We start from the raw sequence: 12,672 nt of genomic DNA on the forward strand, positions 1-12,672 counted from the left end.
TGAAGTGATGGTCAGGAGACGGGCCAACCAAGGGGAAAGTGATCTAGACTGGCTGTAGGTAAAAAGGCTGTTGGAAGATATAGGGTTACAATGCATGAATGACTCAATGATTTGGCTAATTGCTCTGAAGGCGTCTTGCTGCAGGTAGCTAGTGTAAAGGTTGAGCAACTGTTGAAATTTGAGTCCAATTAAAGATCGAAGAGTTTTCTAGAGGATCTGTTCTATAGTCTCTGTAGTTTGGAATAAATTAAAGATGAGCTCTAACACATGTATGCACAAATCAAAACTAATCAACCAATGTACTCTACAGCACAAAGTGGATTAAGTTATCAGGCATTATGTTTGCCTCTTTACCTGTAGGTGTTAATACCTAATGCATTGGGACCTACAACATAATGTACCTGTTACTAGGTGGAAGAATGTCACATGAACAGAATACTGCCCTAGTTTACCTTTGCATGTTTGCAAGAACCCTGCTGATGAACTAGTACAGTGTGCAAGGTATGTACACAAAGACATGCTCAGGCACACTAACACTTAGAAACATGCACACACATAACATGACCTCCCTTCCCAAAGACAAAGATCATGCACATCAATGACGAGAGCAGCACAAACTTCCAAAATAAGTTTGACAAACGTTTGGAATGCTTTTGCTTGTAAAATGTGTCACTAATCTCTTACTGGAATCTACTAAGAAAGGACTACAGTTGCTTTGTTTAAATACTCCAACAATATCTGACAGGAATTAGGCCATGTAAGCAGTGCTTAATTTGTAAATCCAATAGGTGCCGGTGGCCAAGTAGCTTTTGAAGGGGTCCACTGCTACTGGAAGCCCTACCTCTGAATTCCACCACCTGCAAGCATAGCAGAGCCTCCAGTTCAGCCTCATTGATGACCCATACATGAATACAAAATCTGTGGACAAAAACTCTTCTAGTTTACCCTCAATTTCAATGTTGCAAACAGTGCAGCAGAATTCACCACTCTCACCTTACTAGGCTGTGCAGAGTCCTCAGTACCAACATGCAGCCCAAGGATAGTAGAAGGAGCATGGGTGGGCCACCGACACATCCAACCACCATACCCCTCTTGAGACTCCCTGTGAACTCCCTGAGTTGTTGGACTCAACACAGGCTGGGTGGAAGGAAGAAGGAAGATCAAAGCCATGGCTGGACCTGTGAAAGGGGCCGCACATACACACAAATGGATTAGGCTGCAGCCTACAGCCTACAGCTGGGCAATGAGCAGCTGGCAGGCTGCAGAGGTTTGGGCAGGCAAAAACATAATGGTGTGGACAGATGCGTAGCCCACGTCATTCTAATGCACATGCCATTTGGAGGCTGCCTGCTGTGTTGGCAAGACAGGCAGTACCGATGCGCAGTGCCCTCAGTCAAACGTTGTGGTCCAAATAATTTAGTGAGAGCCACGGTAAGGGACACCCACCAGGATCTTCACCCAACCTCTCCTCAGAGAGCACAAAGAAAAAACATTTAAATGACATGTTGGCAGTTGCCACCAGAAGCAGGAAGTCTTGGTGCCAAAAAGCCTGTGGGCACCACTGGCAAGCACTACCATAAATTAAGCATGAAAGAGGCCTAGCATGTGTGAAACATGAGAAAGGGAAGGCTCAGCAATACACATATATTACTACAGAGGCAAGTATTCTTATTCTGGACCCGATCTCAACAAGGATCCTTTGATAACCTGGCCTGCACAGATGTCTGAATGTTTGAATCGCTAGCTGGATTTGCAGGTGTGGTTGGGTACAGTGCCTGTGAATAAATATACATGCAACAGTACATTTAACTTCTGCAAGGGAAATCGAAGTCACTTACAAAGGATTTCCTGTCGCTTCCATTCCATATATGCTTCCTATCAGTGTTTATGCTCTAGGAGCTTTAGCCAAGAAAAGTCACAGCTAAACAAACACTCTAAAGAGAAGGCGACTGGAAAAGGAGTGGCTCTTTATTTGCAGACAAGGCAGTGTCTCAAGTTGAACTTATTCAGTACATTAGTGCTCTGGATGGAAAACAATTTCAGGAAACAACAGCGCTACACTAGACTGATGCATTCAAAATAACGTGTTAATAATGTGTTTGTCAAATACAGTTAACCTTCGAGGGTAGTGCCAAACAAAAGAACAGCTACAACAATATCATAATAAATATAAACTTTTGTTACCCTTTAATTTAAATCAGAAATTCAAACATGACTTTGGCTTGCTTACCCTTCATTTAGCTAACTAGCAAAGCAAAATTAGTTTATTTCATTTGAGTATCTGCATTCATGAGGTCTGTTTTGACTGTAGCTGATAAAAACATGCAAAAAGCTAGCAGTAAAACAACCTCAAAACTGCTTTGAGGTTGCTTACTCTCTGAGCTGACTATTTCGCATGCAAAAATATAGTTTTTCAACTGAACCTGGACAATTACCATTTTTATGCAGAACAAATCATCTGTAGTGAGGTGTAAAACATGACAGGTGGGTTGGTCGTCATTTAAAGCCAACACACTGTAAATGTTCGACACTGAACACCCACGACTGCACCCTAGTGTCATAAGCCTGTGAACAGTCACCAGAGGATGCTAACTCTCTCTAGAAAAATTTTCTTCCACTTGTAGATCACTACATCCACTGCCCGGAAGTCTACTTATTTCTCCATATCAAGGGAAAGGGCCTTTAAAAACCGGGATGACCGAGACAGAAGGGCTAGAAGGCTATTACGACGTTCTATCCTATAAGGGTTGAATGTTCAAAATTAAAAATGGAGAAACATGAAGGCAAACATTGGGAAGTTGGAGCTCCAGGCTTATACCAGCCATTCTGAACAAATGATGGCAGCTAGGGAGTCTATTACTTTACCACTTGTGGTAGTCACAGAGAGCACAAAACGTATTGCCCACCTCTATTGGCCTGCTACCAGATGAGTCAACATTAGAAAAATATACTTGTATGAGAAGCAACATGTAGGTGACCGTACAAAAAAGACAGTCAATCAAAATACAAAGCAACAAAGGCAAATCTTTTGTCTCATGCGTCCTTTCATTCTTGTGTTTCTTCAGCATATATAAAGGTGTAGCCTAGTCCAGCCAACACGTTTCGCCCTACAAAGGGCTTCCTCAGGGTGTAATTCAAAGAGGGACTGTGCCAACAGGTGAATCACAAAATAAGATTCCACAAAACCAGCAACCATCCAGAAAAAGACTTATTCAAAGTGTACTGTCTTGAATCCTAGTGGAGGCATCCACAAAGTTCGTAAATTGATAATGTTTTTGTCTGCTATAGCAGTCCCATTATTCAAGCCATGTTCGGCAGGTTCCGACTGTGTCCCATGTGATAGGTCAACTTAGAACTCTGCCAACTTGAGGCAGTAATCCGAGGAGATGAAGGGGTGAAACTTCTAGAAATCAAATTCCTCTGTCAAAAATCTGCAAACAACACTTCCTTACAGTTCATTTTAGTAAACAGGCCTTCCTATATCTGCTGGCATGAAAGATCTGAGGGGCATTGCCTGTTGTTTTAACAAAGGAGTAGTGAAAGCATTTGCATTTTTTGTGGAAACACTTGGGTTCGGTGAGAAGGTTTACATAAGCAAGGGAGCTCTTTTCCACCTAAGAAACTAACCATCAATTTTAATTTTCCTCAAGGTTATTAATGGGGTATGGACTGTCCAGTGGCATCTGTCACTGAAGACTGAACAGGGATGGCGGGCGGGACAGGGTGTGAAGGGATGGAGGGGGGTTTACAAAAATAAATTAAAAAAAATAAACTCTTACCGTCGGGGGGAGACGCATTCGTCTCACCTCCATCCTCTTCCTTTTCCGGGCTGCACAGTCTCCCAGCCAATCATGATTCTGCTGACAGTAGCAGCATCGTGATTGGTCTGAACAGCATGCTTCGCTGCTCAGGCTGGGAATTGGAGCCCGGGCATGTTCTGTACCAGGCTGTGCTATACAGGCGGTTAGAGAACATGCACTGTGTGCATGTCTTTTGGCCGGCCCAAGACGGCCGGCTAAACAGACATGAGCACTTTGTGTGCACATAGCCTTCCTCCGGCTCCCTCCTTCCAGCCCAGCCCCATCCTACAAGGAAAAATGAAATGATAACGTAATGTACAAAATTATAATTTTATTTTTCCTTTTTGGAAAGAACTGTGGGGCGACGCTCATCTGCTTTAGCAGAGGAGCCGCCCCTGGGACTGTCTTAAAATGGAACCCCCATATGACTTCACTTACATTATATTGAGTCAAGGAGGATCATTCATTTTCGGAAATATTTTAGAATATGCTACTTATTTTACCCTAAACATTCCGTTCAACCAATTTGCTGGATCTTTTAGACACAATTGAATAAGTTCTTGTACCATCCATGGAAGAAATATCTGGAAAATTGCCCTAGCCTTCAATATACATTCTCCGAAAGGAACAGAACATAGCCTGGGACTTATCCTAGTATCTTGCCTATGCTCATGAGGTTTGTCACAGTTGCTTCCACTGTGGGACATATTTGCAGCTTCGCTCCCACTCCAAGGATTTACTTTTGGAATTAGTCACTTTTTTGCTTCTCCAAATCAGCTAATGGGCCAAGGCTAGAAGTTGAAGGTGAGCAAGGCTGCACAAGGTCAAATATATTTACTATGAGGTCCCACTGAAACAGATTTCAGTACAGGAAACAGACCCAAGTAGGACAGACTTGATTTTCTTGCCCACTGAGGGTATGCTGTCTCTGGGGTACTATCAGTGCATTTTCCTAGTGTTCCTAAGGAGGAAAACATGTCCAAGTCCCATTTTTTCAAAGCAAGGAAAATGTTCCTCTTGGTCATTTCTGCAGATTCTCGGGGGTGCTCCACTTGAAAAATCCCTGGCTCTTCCCCTGGTCACTATCCTATGCATATAAGGTGGCCTTCCTTCTGTCATTGCCTGAACTAGTTTTAACCATTGCTGGGGTGACAGCCAGAAAGTCTGGAAAGACCGTGGAATTAATGGTAGTAGTTCCTTCTAGCCCTATTTGGCATCTGCAAGTGGAATTAAGAACTGTTAAGACTGCCCTTTGTTCTGCCAACTGCCTTCCAGGGCCCAGAGGATACTGTCCTCCAGAGGAAGGGTCATTAACAGTCAGCTGAGGATGTGTACTGGGCTTCTTAAATAGGGTAGAGAGATTAATGAGTTCTAAACGGTTTTTTCTCATCACAATGTACACATTCTCAAAGTTACTCTTTCACTAACCTTATCAAAAATCGACCCCTACCCTAAAGTAAAATCTAGAAACGAAGTGAATAATACCTGTTAGCTATCACTTTAGCATTTCCTAGATGAAGATATAAAATAATGGTTTTACTTTGATCTAGGCCTGGAAAATACACCATTGCGTGTACAGTGAAAACAAATATTTTGACTATTGTTCAGTGTGAGGGCATACTATTCCCAATAAGTAACATGCCACAGTTTTATATAATAACGACCAAGCCCTATGAGACAACAAGGCACACTTTAGGGGTGACTTAGCTAATATATAAAATTAGTTTTTCTATAAGGCACATAAACTCTTTACAGTTATTTGTCACTGCGGTAATTTTAAACTACACCCTTCCAGAGCACAGTGCTCCCTGAAGCCACATATTTTTGTCATATATGAGTGGTCTAAACACACCCTGCTTTTCACGTATGACATAAAGGACAATTTGTACTAAAAAGTCATGCAACACAGCACAGCAACTATTGTTGCTGTGCTGCACTGCATGAAGGGGAGAGAGCAGACCAGTGCCATATCTACTATGATGTGTCACTGCTCTCCTTTCTCTATATAATGCACACTTTTGGCAACAATGCGCCACTGCAGACACACTTGTGCATTAGTACAAGGGTGCCTGACTTTCTAAGGCATAGGTTTCATAATGCAGTTTTTGTACTGGAAGGTGTACCTTCCAGTTCACAAACAATGCGGTAAGGTTTTCCCACATTGTATGTGTGTTCCACTATACAGCACACTTTCAAAGTAGGAAAAATTAGGTAAAATAAATACTTTTCTTTGTGTCTGCCTTGAGGAGGCATAGGATTTTGCAGCAAATCCCTGCCAAATATTCTTTGTAGATACGGATTTATGTCAAAACACATGGGTGATCGCATGGGAATGCCCATGCACCACCCATGGCATGCCCCCTTGACACAAAGTTATGCAAGGCAGCGCATCACACAAACTTTGGATACTCTTCAATGCAAATCCGGATTTGGGTTGGATAGTAAAGCACACCTTGATACTTTGTATCAGGTTTGCATTACAAATGTAACACATCCCCAACACAAAGTGTTAGTAAATGTGGAACTCAATGGTTTACTCACAGATGCAATTTGTGCACCAACTTACAATGGCCTTTCTGAAAAGTTAAATATATCATTTGGATGAAACCAACTATAGAGTACAATTTTAGGGACACAGCACGGACACTGTAGCACTACATAGTGGTGTCACAGAGCATAAATGTAAAATACCAGCAAATATAGGGTCCATAAAGAGGCAGAAAATCTGTAGTGGCCTTGCACAAAAAAGGCAGATTTCCTAAACAAATCCTTCCTAGCTAACAGGGAGAACAAAATATTCAATCCCTCGATAAACTTCCCAGCTCAGGTGACAGAAGAGTGGCAATTTATTACCTTTGCAATGGTGCTTGTCAGTTCCATGGCGTTTTTGACCTAATGACAACTCTTAATCAGACAAGCTGCATTTCATACAAACTGGATAAGTGATTGGGCTCATGATAAGGATTCTGCATGATCACAGAATTCCAGTGTCTGTGGCAAAATATTATTCATTTATGCTTGTGGTATATTATATATACATTATTATTATTTATATGAGTACAGCCACAAGGCCCACAAAAAAGCAGATTTACATGGAGGCAACAAAAACCTAGATGGGATTGCTTAACAAACACAAAAATCATATGTATTATGTGAAACTGCCCATTATAAGTAAGGTTCTCAGTTTTCTGTCTACCAATTATTACACATAGACGTAGAGAGAAAATAACCTACTTCTCGATCTCTACTCATGTTTACATATGTACAAGAGCAGCAAAAATAAATCTCATTTGGAAGGATTCTCAAAGCTGTCACTTAAGAATGTCAGGCTGTGCAAATCGACAAATAGGGACGTTAAAACATGATGGAGGTTCCTAATGAATCTTGCACAACATAAGACAGAGAAAAGAGCTAATACCCATCAATTATCCAACTTGGTATACATTATCGTCTTTAAATAAATGTAGAAATATGCTAGTGTTGTGCTACTTACCAATTGAAACCCCACAATGTGAGCCACACAGGTTGATATTGCTCTCTGAAATAGCGGCCATGCGAATTTGATCAAATGCTCTGGTAAAAAATGTGGCAAAAGCGCTGGCAAAGGCAACCGTTCGGTCACGAGTGGTAGCACCAACAGCAACACTGACCTAAAAGAAGAGAAGATCATTGTCAGATTGACCATCCCTAGGTATTAACCATACCATGAATGCTGTCTCTTGTATCAAAATCACATTATCTGTGAAGGGCAACCGTAGTGGTTGTATCTCAAAATAGGCATCATTTTGTCTGCCTTCCTTAATCAATATTTTTATGTAGCCACGTTTTCCAACCAATTGTGGCTTAGTGCTCATTTAAAAACCTGTTCATAGACGTACTGTACTCGGTGAATTGGATCACTATAACAGTGCCTAGTTCTACATGCCCCCTGAAAAAAAAAAAAGAAAAGAAGCAGTGATGGGCAATATGTACAGATATATTGAGTAGCTACTAAACCTAATACAATAATATATAAATGTCCTCTCAGCTGGAAACCCTGCTCTATTGACTTCAGAGGATTCAGGACTTGTGGACTGAGGCTGCGTGGGAGGTCTGAGGAGGTGGAGGGAAGGCTTGGTGGACCAAGGCAAGGGGAGGCAGTCCCCCACCTTGTGAGCGCCAAAGAAAAACGCTGAGTTAGTGTGCAATCCTGCCTGATCTGAGAAGAGCACCCATGGCTGCGAAGGTGCCATGTAGAGACTTTTTAAGAGGTTGGAGGTCGGGGGGGGGAGGACTGCAGCCTGAAAGTCTTGTGGAGCGCCATGGAACCGTATGGCTGCACTCGTGCCCTCCCAGGCCAGATCTCAGCCTTGCGGTGGGTCTGGCTATGCCGGAGGGCAAAGTCAGGACCCACTGTCTCTGGTTTTGGTCTCTTGGCGAGGAAGGGAGAAGGCTGTGGCCAGAGCAACTTGTGGCACACATGTTTAGGAAGGTTTCAGAAAGTCCTGCACTTTCTCTTGCTAGCCCTGGAGTCTTCGGTATTCTGTAATATACGTTATCATATTCACAACTCTATCATCTTCCATCCGCTGAGTATTTAGACACGGGCCCAGGAGTCTTGCGAAGAGGAATTTAACTGGACACCATAACTTTAGCAAGCACCAGCCACCTGAAAGAATCGGAGGGGAAAGCTCGCTGGCACAGACCTGCTCACTGGGAAGTACATCCAAGAAATAAGAAGCATCAACCTGAGACATTGCCTGCTGTGAAGACTGCGCAGCCAGCCAAGGCGACACCGGACCATTGTAAAACCCAGCGAGGACCCCGACAGCAGCCCCCGGTACCCATGCCAGCCCTACTGGCTTGGTGGGCCACAAGAAAAGCTGAGCCGGCCTACATGGAGCTGCCTGCAGTCTCCACCTAAGAGAGTTCCCGCTGCCGAGCAGCATCGCAAAGGTACTGCTAGTGCTATCCTTGGGTCCTTTTTCACAGCTATCACCCAACCACCCCCACGGGAGGCCCCCAGTGGTGCAGAAACAGGCAGCAGCCCCAACACTGTGGATTAGGTGACAGTGGATGCATTTCGTGAAGGGGCAGGGGCCGAGAGAGACTACAAGCCCCATAAACCCAGGCTCCACTTTACATCAGGAGGCAGCTCCTGAAAGTCCGCTCGGGGCTTAAAAGACAGCAGGAATTCCCGCTGTACAGGCCAAGGGCAGGCCCTTCTGAACCTGAAGGAGGCTGGCTGAGCCACCCTTAATGGTTTTGCTATAAAAGGTTTCTTTGGCTTAGTTCCCTTTGTGCTCTGGGCCTGAATTTGCAAGCCTTGTTCTACCTTCTGCTTAATGACATGGGAAAGAAGAAAATCCTTGCTGGACAGTCTGTCCCTACCCTCCCTGTGAAGTGTACCTCAATTGACAGAATGCTGGAGAGAGAGATTGCTCTGACAGTATGATGGCTTTCATTGGGTTTCTGCTTAAATTTCTTCAGTTAATGAGGCTGTTACAGACTTGCCCCTTGGGCCCATGCCTCAATTCACTGCTACATCAATTGGTGAAGCCGCCTGCATCACAAATTCTCCGGTTGTGGCAGGGATGGACATCATTAGCCCTCAACTTCAACTTCCATTCGGCAAGAGGACAAAACAGGGAACCTGTAATAAGCATGGCGAGACTTCTAGCCATTTTAACCAGGCCAGCCAGACTACAGCCATGAGCTCAATAGCCCAGGCCCCAACCTCCCTTTCCTGCTTTTTCCTTCCTTTTGTGGTGGGGATTTTTTAGGGACTTAAGCTCTAGCCAGTATCATATTAGGCATCTTATGGAGGACTACTGCATGCAACTCAAGACGCTGTTACTGGCTGAACTCTCCCCCTTAATGGACAGACTTAAATGAATAGTCTCAGTTAGCCAGTCTTTTATGGCTGCCACCTCACTCTGTCACTACCACTGTACTAGGGGTGGTGGACAGGGTAGTAGGTTATTGATGCTCTGTTGGGATCGCTGGTGGAAAGGGGCCTCAGGGAACAAAGTTGCATCCAGCGAGAAGTAATGAAGGAGGAAGGGGTTTGTCGCTCCTTTCCGCTCTCCCTACTATCTCGCTCCCCCTGAAGCATGCCCTTATGTGATGGCTCTAGCAGGTGTTCCTCCCTGGTGGGGAATAAGGTGAGATACTGCATAACGAAGTTACTCACTGTTTTCATGACAATGTGGACTCACATACATGTTTTTATGATGAAATAATAATGGCTCAGAGAGTGAGCCAGGTTGGTCCCTTTAAGAAAAACAGAGGGTGACTGTTTCATCGTCAGTTTTAGATGTCCTCCCCTTTTTGGCAGAGCCTTTAATGTACTGGGATCTACTTGTACAACTTAGGGTAGGGTGGTATTGCTCCCATTAGATTGCTTTTATTGGCCACCAGGAAGACCTACGATTCAACCTATGAGCCCAACTATGCAGACAGCATGCTTACTTGTTATTGCAACCAGTAATCGCTATGCTCATCTCTCTGACATCCAGGAAATCGACTGACTCCCCAAGGCAGCGAGAGATTAATTTTAGGCTGCAGTTATGCCCATGGCTAGGAGGGAGGTGATGTCTGAATTATGGCCTTACTCTTTAGATACAGAAGAACAGCACCCCCCACCTACCATTATCCCAGCCTTACATGGAACCAACCAGGGACCATGGAATGCCTCGCTCCCTGGACTTTCGTAGATCCTATTATTCTGATTATAGATGGGCCCACTAGTAAATGGTGCAATGGAAGGTTATCCCTAGCCTACTGGTACATAGCACGTCTCTCTGCCAAACTGGCTGACCCAGAATGGTGTACTTCTATTGACAGATTTGGCCTGTGTGTGTTACAGGAGATGTGGGCCTAAGAAATTCAGCACAGGGATGGCTTTTGATGTTACAGTACATTTGCCTAATATTCAGAAGCAGGCCATCCTTCTGGTGGCCTGTTAATATGGGTCAAAACTACTTTGAGGGGGCAAACAAGGGAGATTTCAGAACACGCCCCAGAAATACTTGGGCTAGAGATTGTTGAGCCTGGTGGGAAGTCCTGCCTATTTATTAATGTTTATAGCGGGTCCACTTCTTTTAAAGTATTTTCTCCAGCTTCAGAGACTTTGGTTACGTTTCATACTTGTTATGCCAAGTCACACATCATCATCATTGCAGGTGATTTAATGTTACATTTGAGCCTAGGACATGCTTTTCAGAAGTAATAGTTGAAGAGGATTCATCTTGGGGCATCCCTGTTATAGAGGTGCCGTCAATTACCCGATTATCTGCTGCAGCCTTGCAAGTAGGATGGATCTGCTTGTGACATGTGCTGAGAGACTGCAATTGCTATTCAGAATCAGATGTTTCATTCTCTCCCATCTTCCACAGAGTCAAATATAGGAATATAATTGATTATATCCTCTTAGACATTAGAGTATGGGGGTTTCTGGCTGATATGGTAATCCCACATAAACTTGAAAGCGATCATTTTCCTCATGTTTTTGTCCTGGAGCATGGGGCAGCATCGGAAGAGGAACCAAGAAATGCCCCAGATAGTGTTGCGCTTTAAGTTGCTAACTCTAGGAGGGCCCTAAAATGGAACGCCATTGCTACTTCTGAAGACGCCATTGCAAAAATGTATGATATCCTATTTTCTACATTACATTCAGTAGTTGACAAGCTAGACAGTAGCAATCTCTTTTTAGATAGCCATGAGGATTGTTTTACTAAGATCAAGCAGGTTTTTGTGAAGGATTTTAAGCCTTCTAGGAAATCCTCTAAACCAATTCTTGTTTCAATTCTGCATGCAGGGAAGCCAAGCGTGCCCTGGTGAACGCTAGTAAAGAAAGGAATAGCAGGGTGATCCCACTCGCCAGAGCACAATATAAAATTGCATTTAGGCTTGCTCAAGCAAATTGGAATGAAGACCTATGGGCTGAACTTTTAAATGTAGCAACTAGCAAAAATGTTAATAAATTATGGCACACTGTCAAACATGGCTCTTCACACGAGGCAATGCACGCAAAAATTCACATTCAGGGAGAAGTGAGGGAGAATCATTCTAAAAACAATGCCCCCTCCATCTGCGAACCACGTGTAGTTCCAGCTATCCCCTCCTGGTCCCTTAGTAGTGAGTGGTGACTGCTGTCCTGAACCACTCCTACATTTTTCTTTAATTGATATTGAGAAGCTGTGCAAAAGAAAGGGAAGGCTGCCCGCCTAAACAAGATTCCTATCGCTCTCTTCCAATCAAATCTGACTATCTAGGCCCCATCTATCAATACAATCTTGAATGTCATTCTTGCAGGTGCTCCTGAAGCTCAAACCTCGAAAGGCATGGACATGTCCCTATAAATAAAAAGGGACCCAGGGATATTCCACAGAATTATCACCCATTAGTTTGAAGGACTTCATTCAAAAAATCTTTCGCAGACATATCCTCGATAAACTTAATGGGTGTGTAGTTGACAGTTAAGCACGTTCAAGCTTCCAAGATAATGTGGCCACTGTCGACCAGACCTTTAGATTTCTGATCACTAAGTGGAAGACGGTAAACATCAGCGGTGGGAACCTGTTTGTCACCAATGTTTACCCCCTTTCTGCTTTTGACCTCATTCCTAGGGAGAAAATGTGAGGTTTACTGAGGGAGCAGGGGTTGCCCCATGAACTTTTAAATATCCTAATAAGATTGCACGAGAGCACTTATGTCCAAGTTAGAAGGGGCTCAAATGCGAAATTCGCAAGGCATATTCCTGTAGAAAGGGGGGTCTTCCAGGGCAGTCCTGGCCCATACACTGTTTTCATTATTTATTAATGGGTGTGTGGATTTTGTAACTGAGTGCCAGAATGACTCCCCCATTTTAGCTGGAACCAAGGTCCCCGCC

General features: G+C 43.8%; 1 protein-coding gene across 1 annotated transcript in view; it reads right to left on the bottom strand.

Annotated features, from left to right (window-relative positions):
* The window catches only part of TKT (transketolase), a 115,554-nt gene that overhangs the window by 51,386 nt on the left and 51,496 nt on the right, over positions 1-12,672 (bottom strand). The window contains exon 9 of the mRNA XM_069206435.1: positions 7,294-7,450. Coding sequence (XP_069062536.1) covers positions 7,294-7,450 — 157 coding nt within the window. The remainder of the gene's footprint in view (positions 1-7,293; positions 7,451-12,672) is intronic.

This window comes from Pleurodeles waltl, chromosome 9 (assembly GCF_031143425.1).
Source record: "Pleurodeles waltl isolate 20211129_DDA chromosome 9, aPleWal1.hap1.20221129, whole genome shotgun sequence".
NCBI lineage: Eukaryota > Metazoa > Chordata > Amphibia > Caudata > Salamandridae > Pleurodeles > Pleurodeles waltl.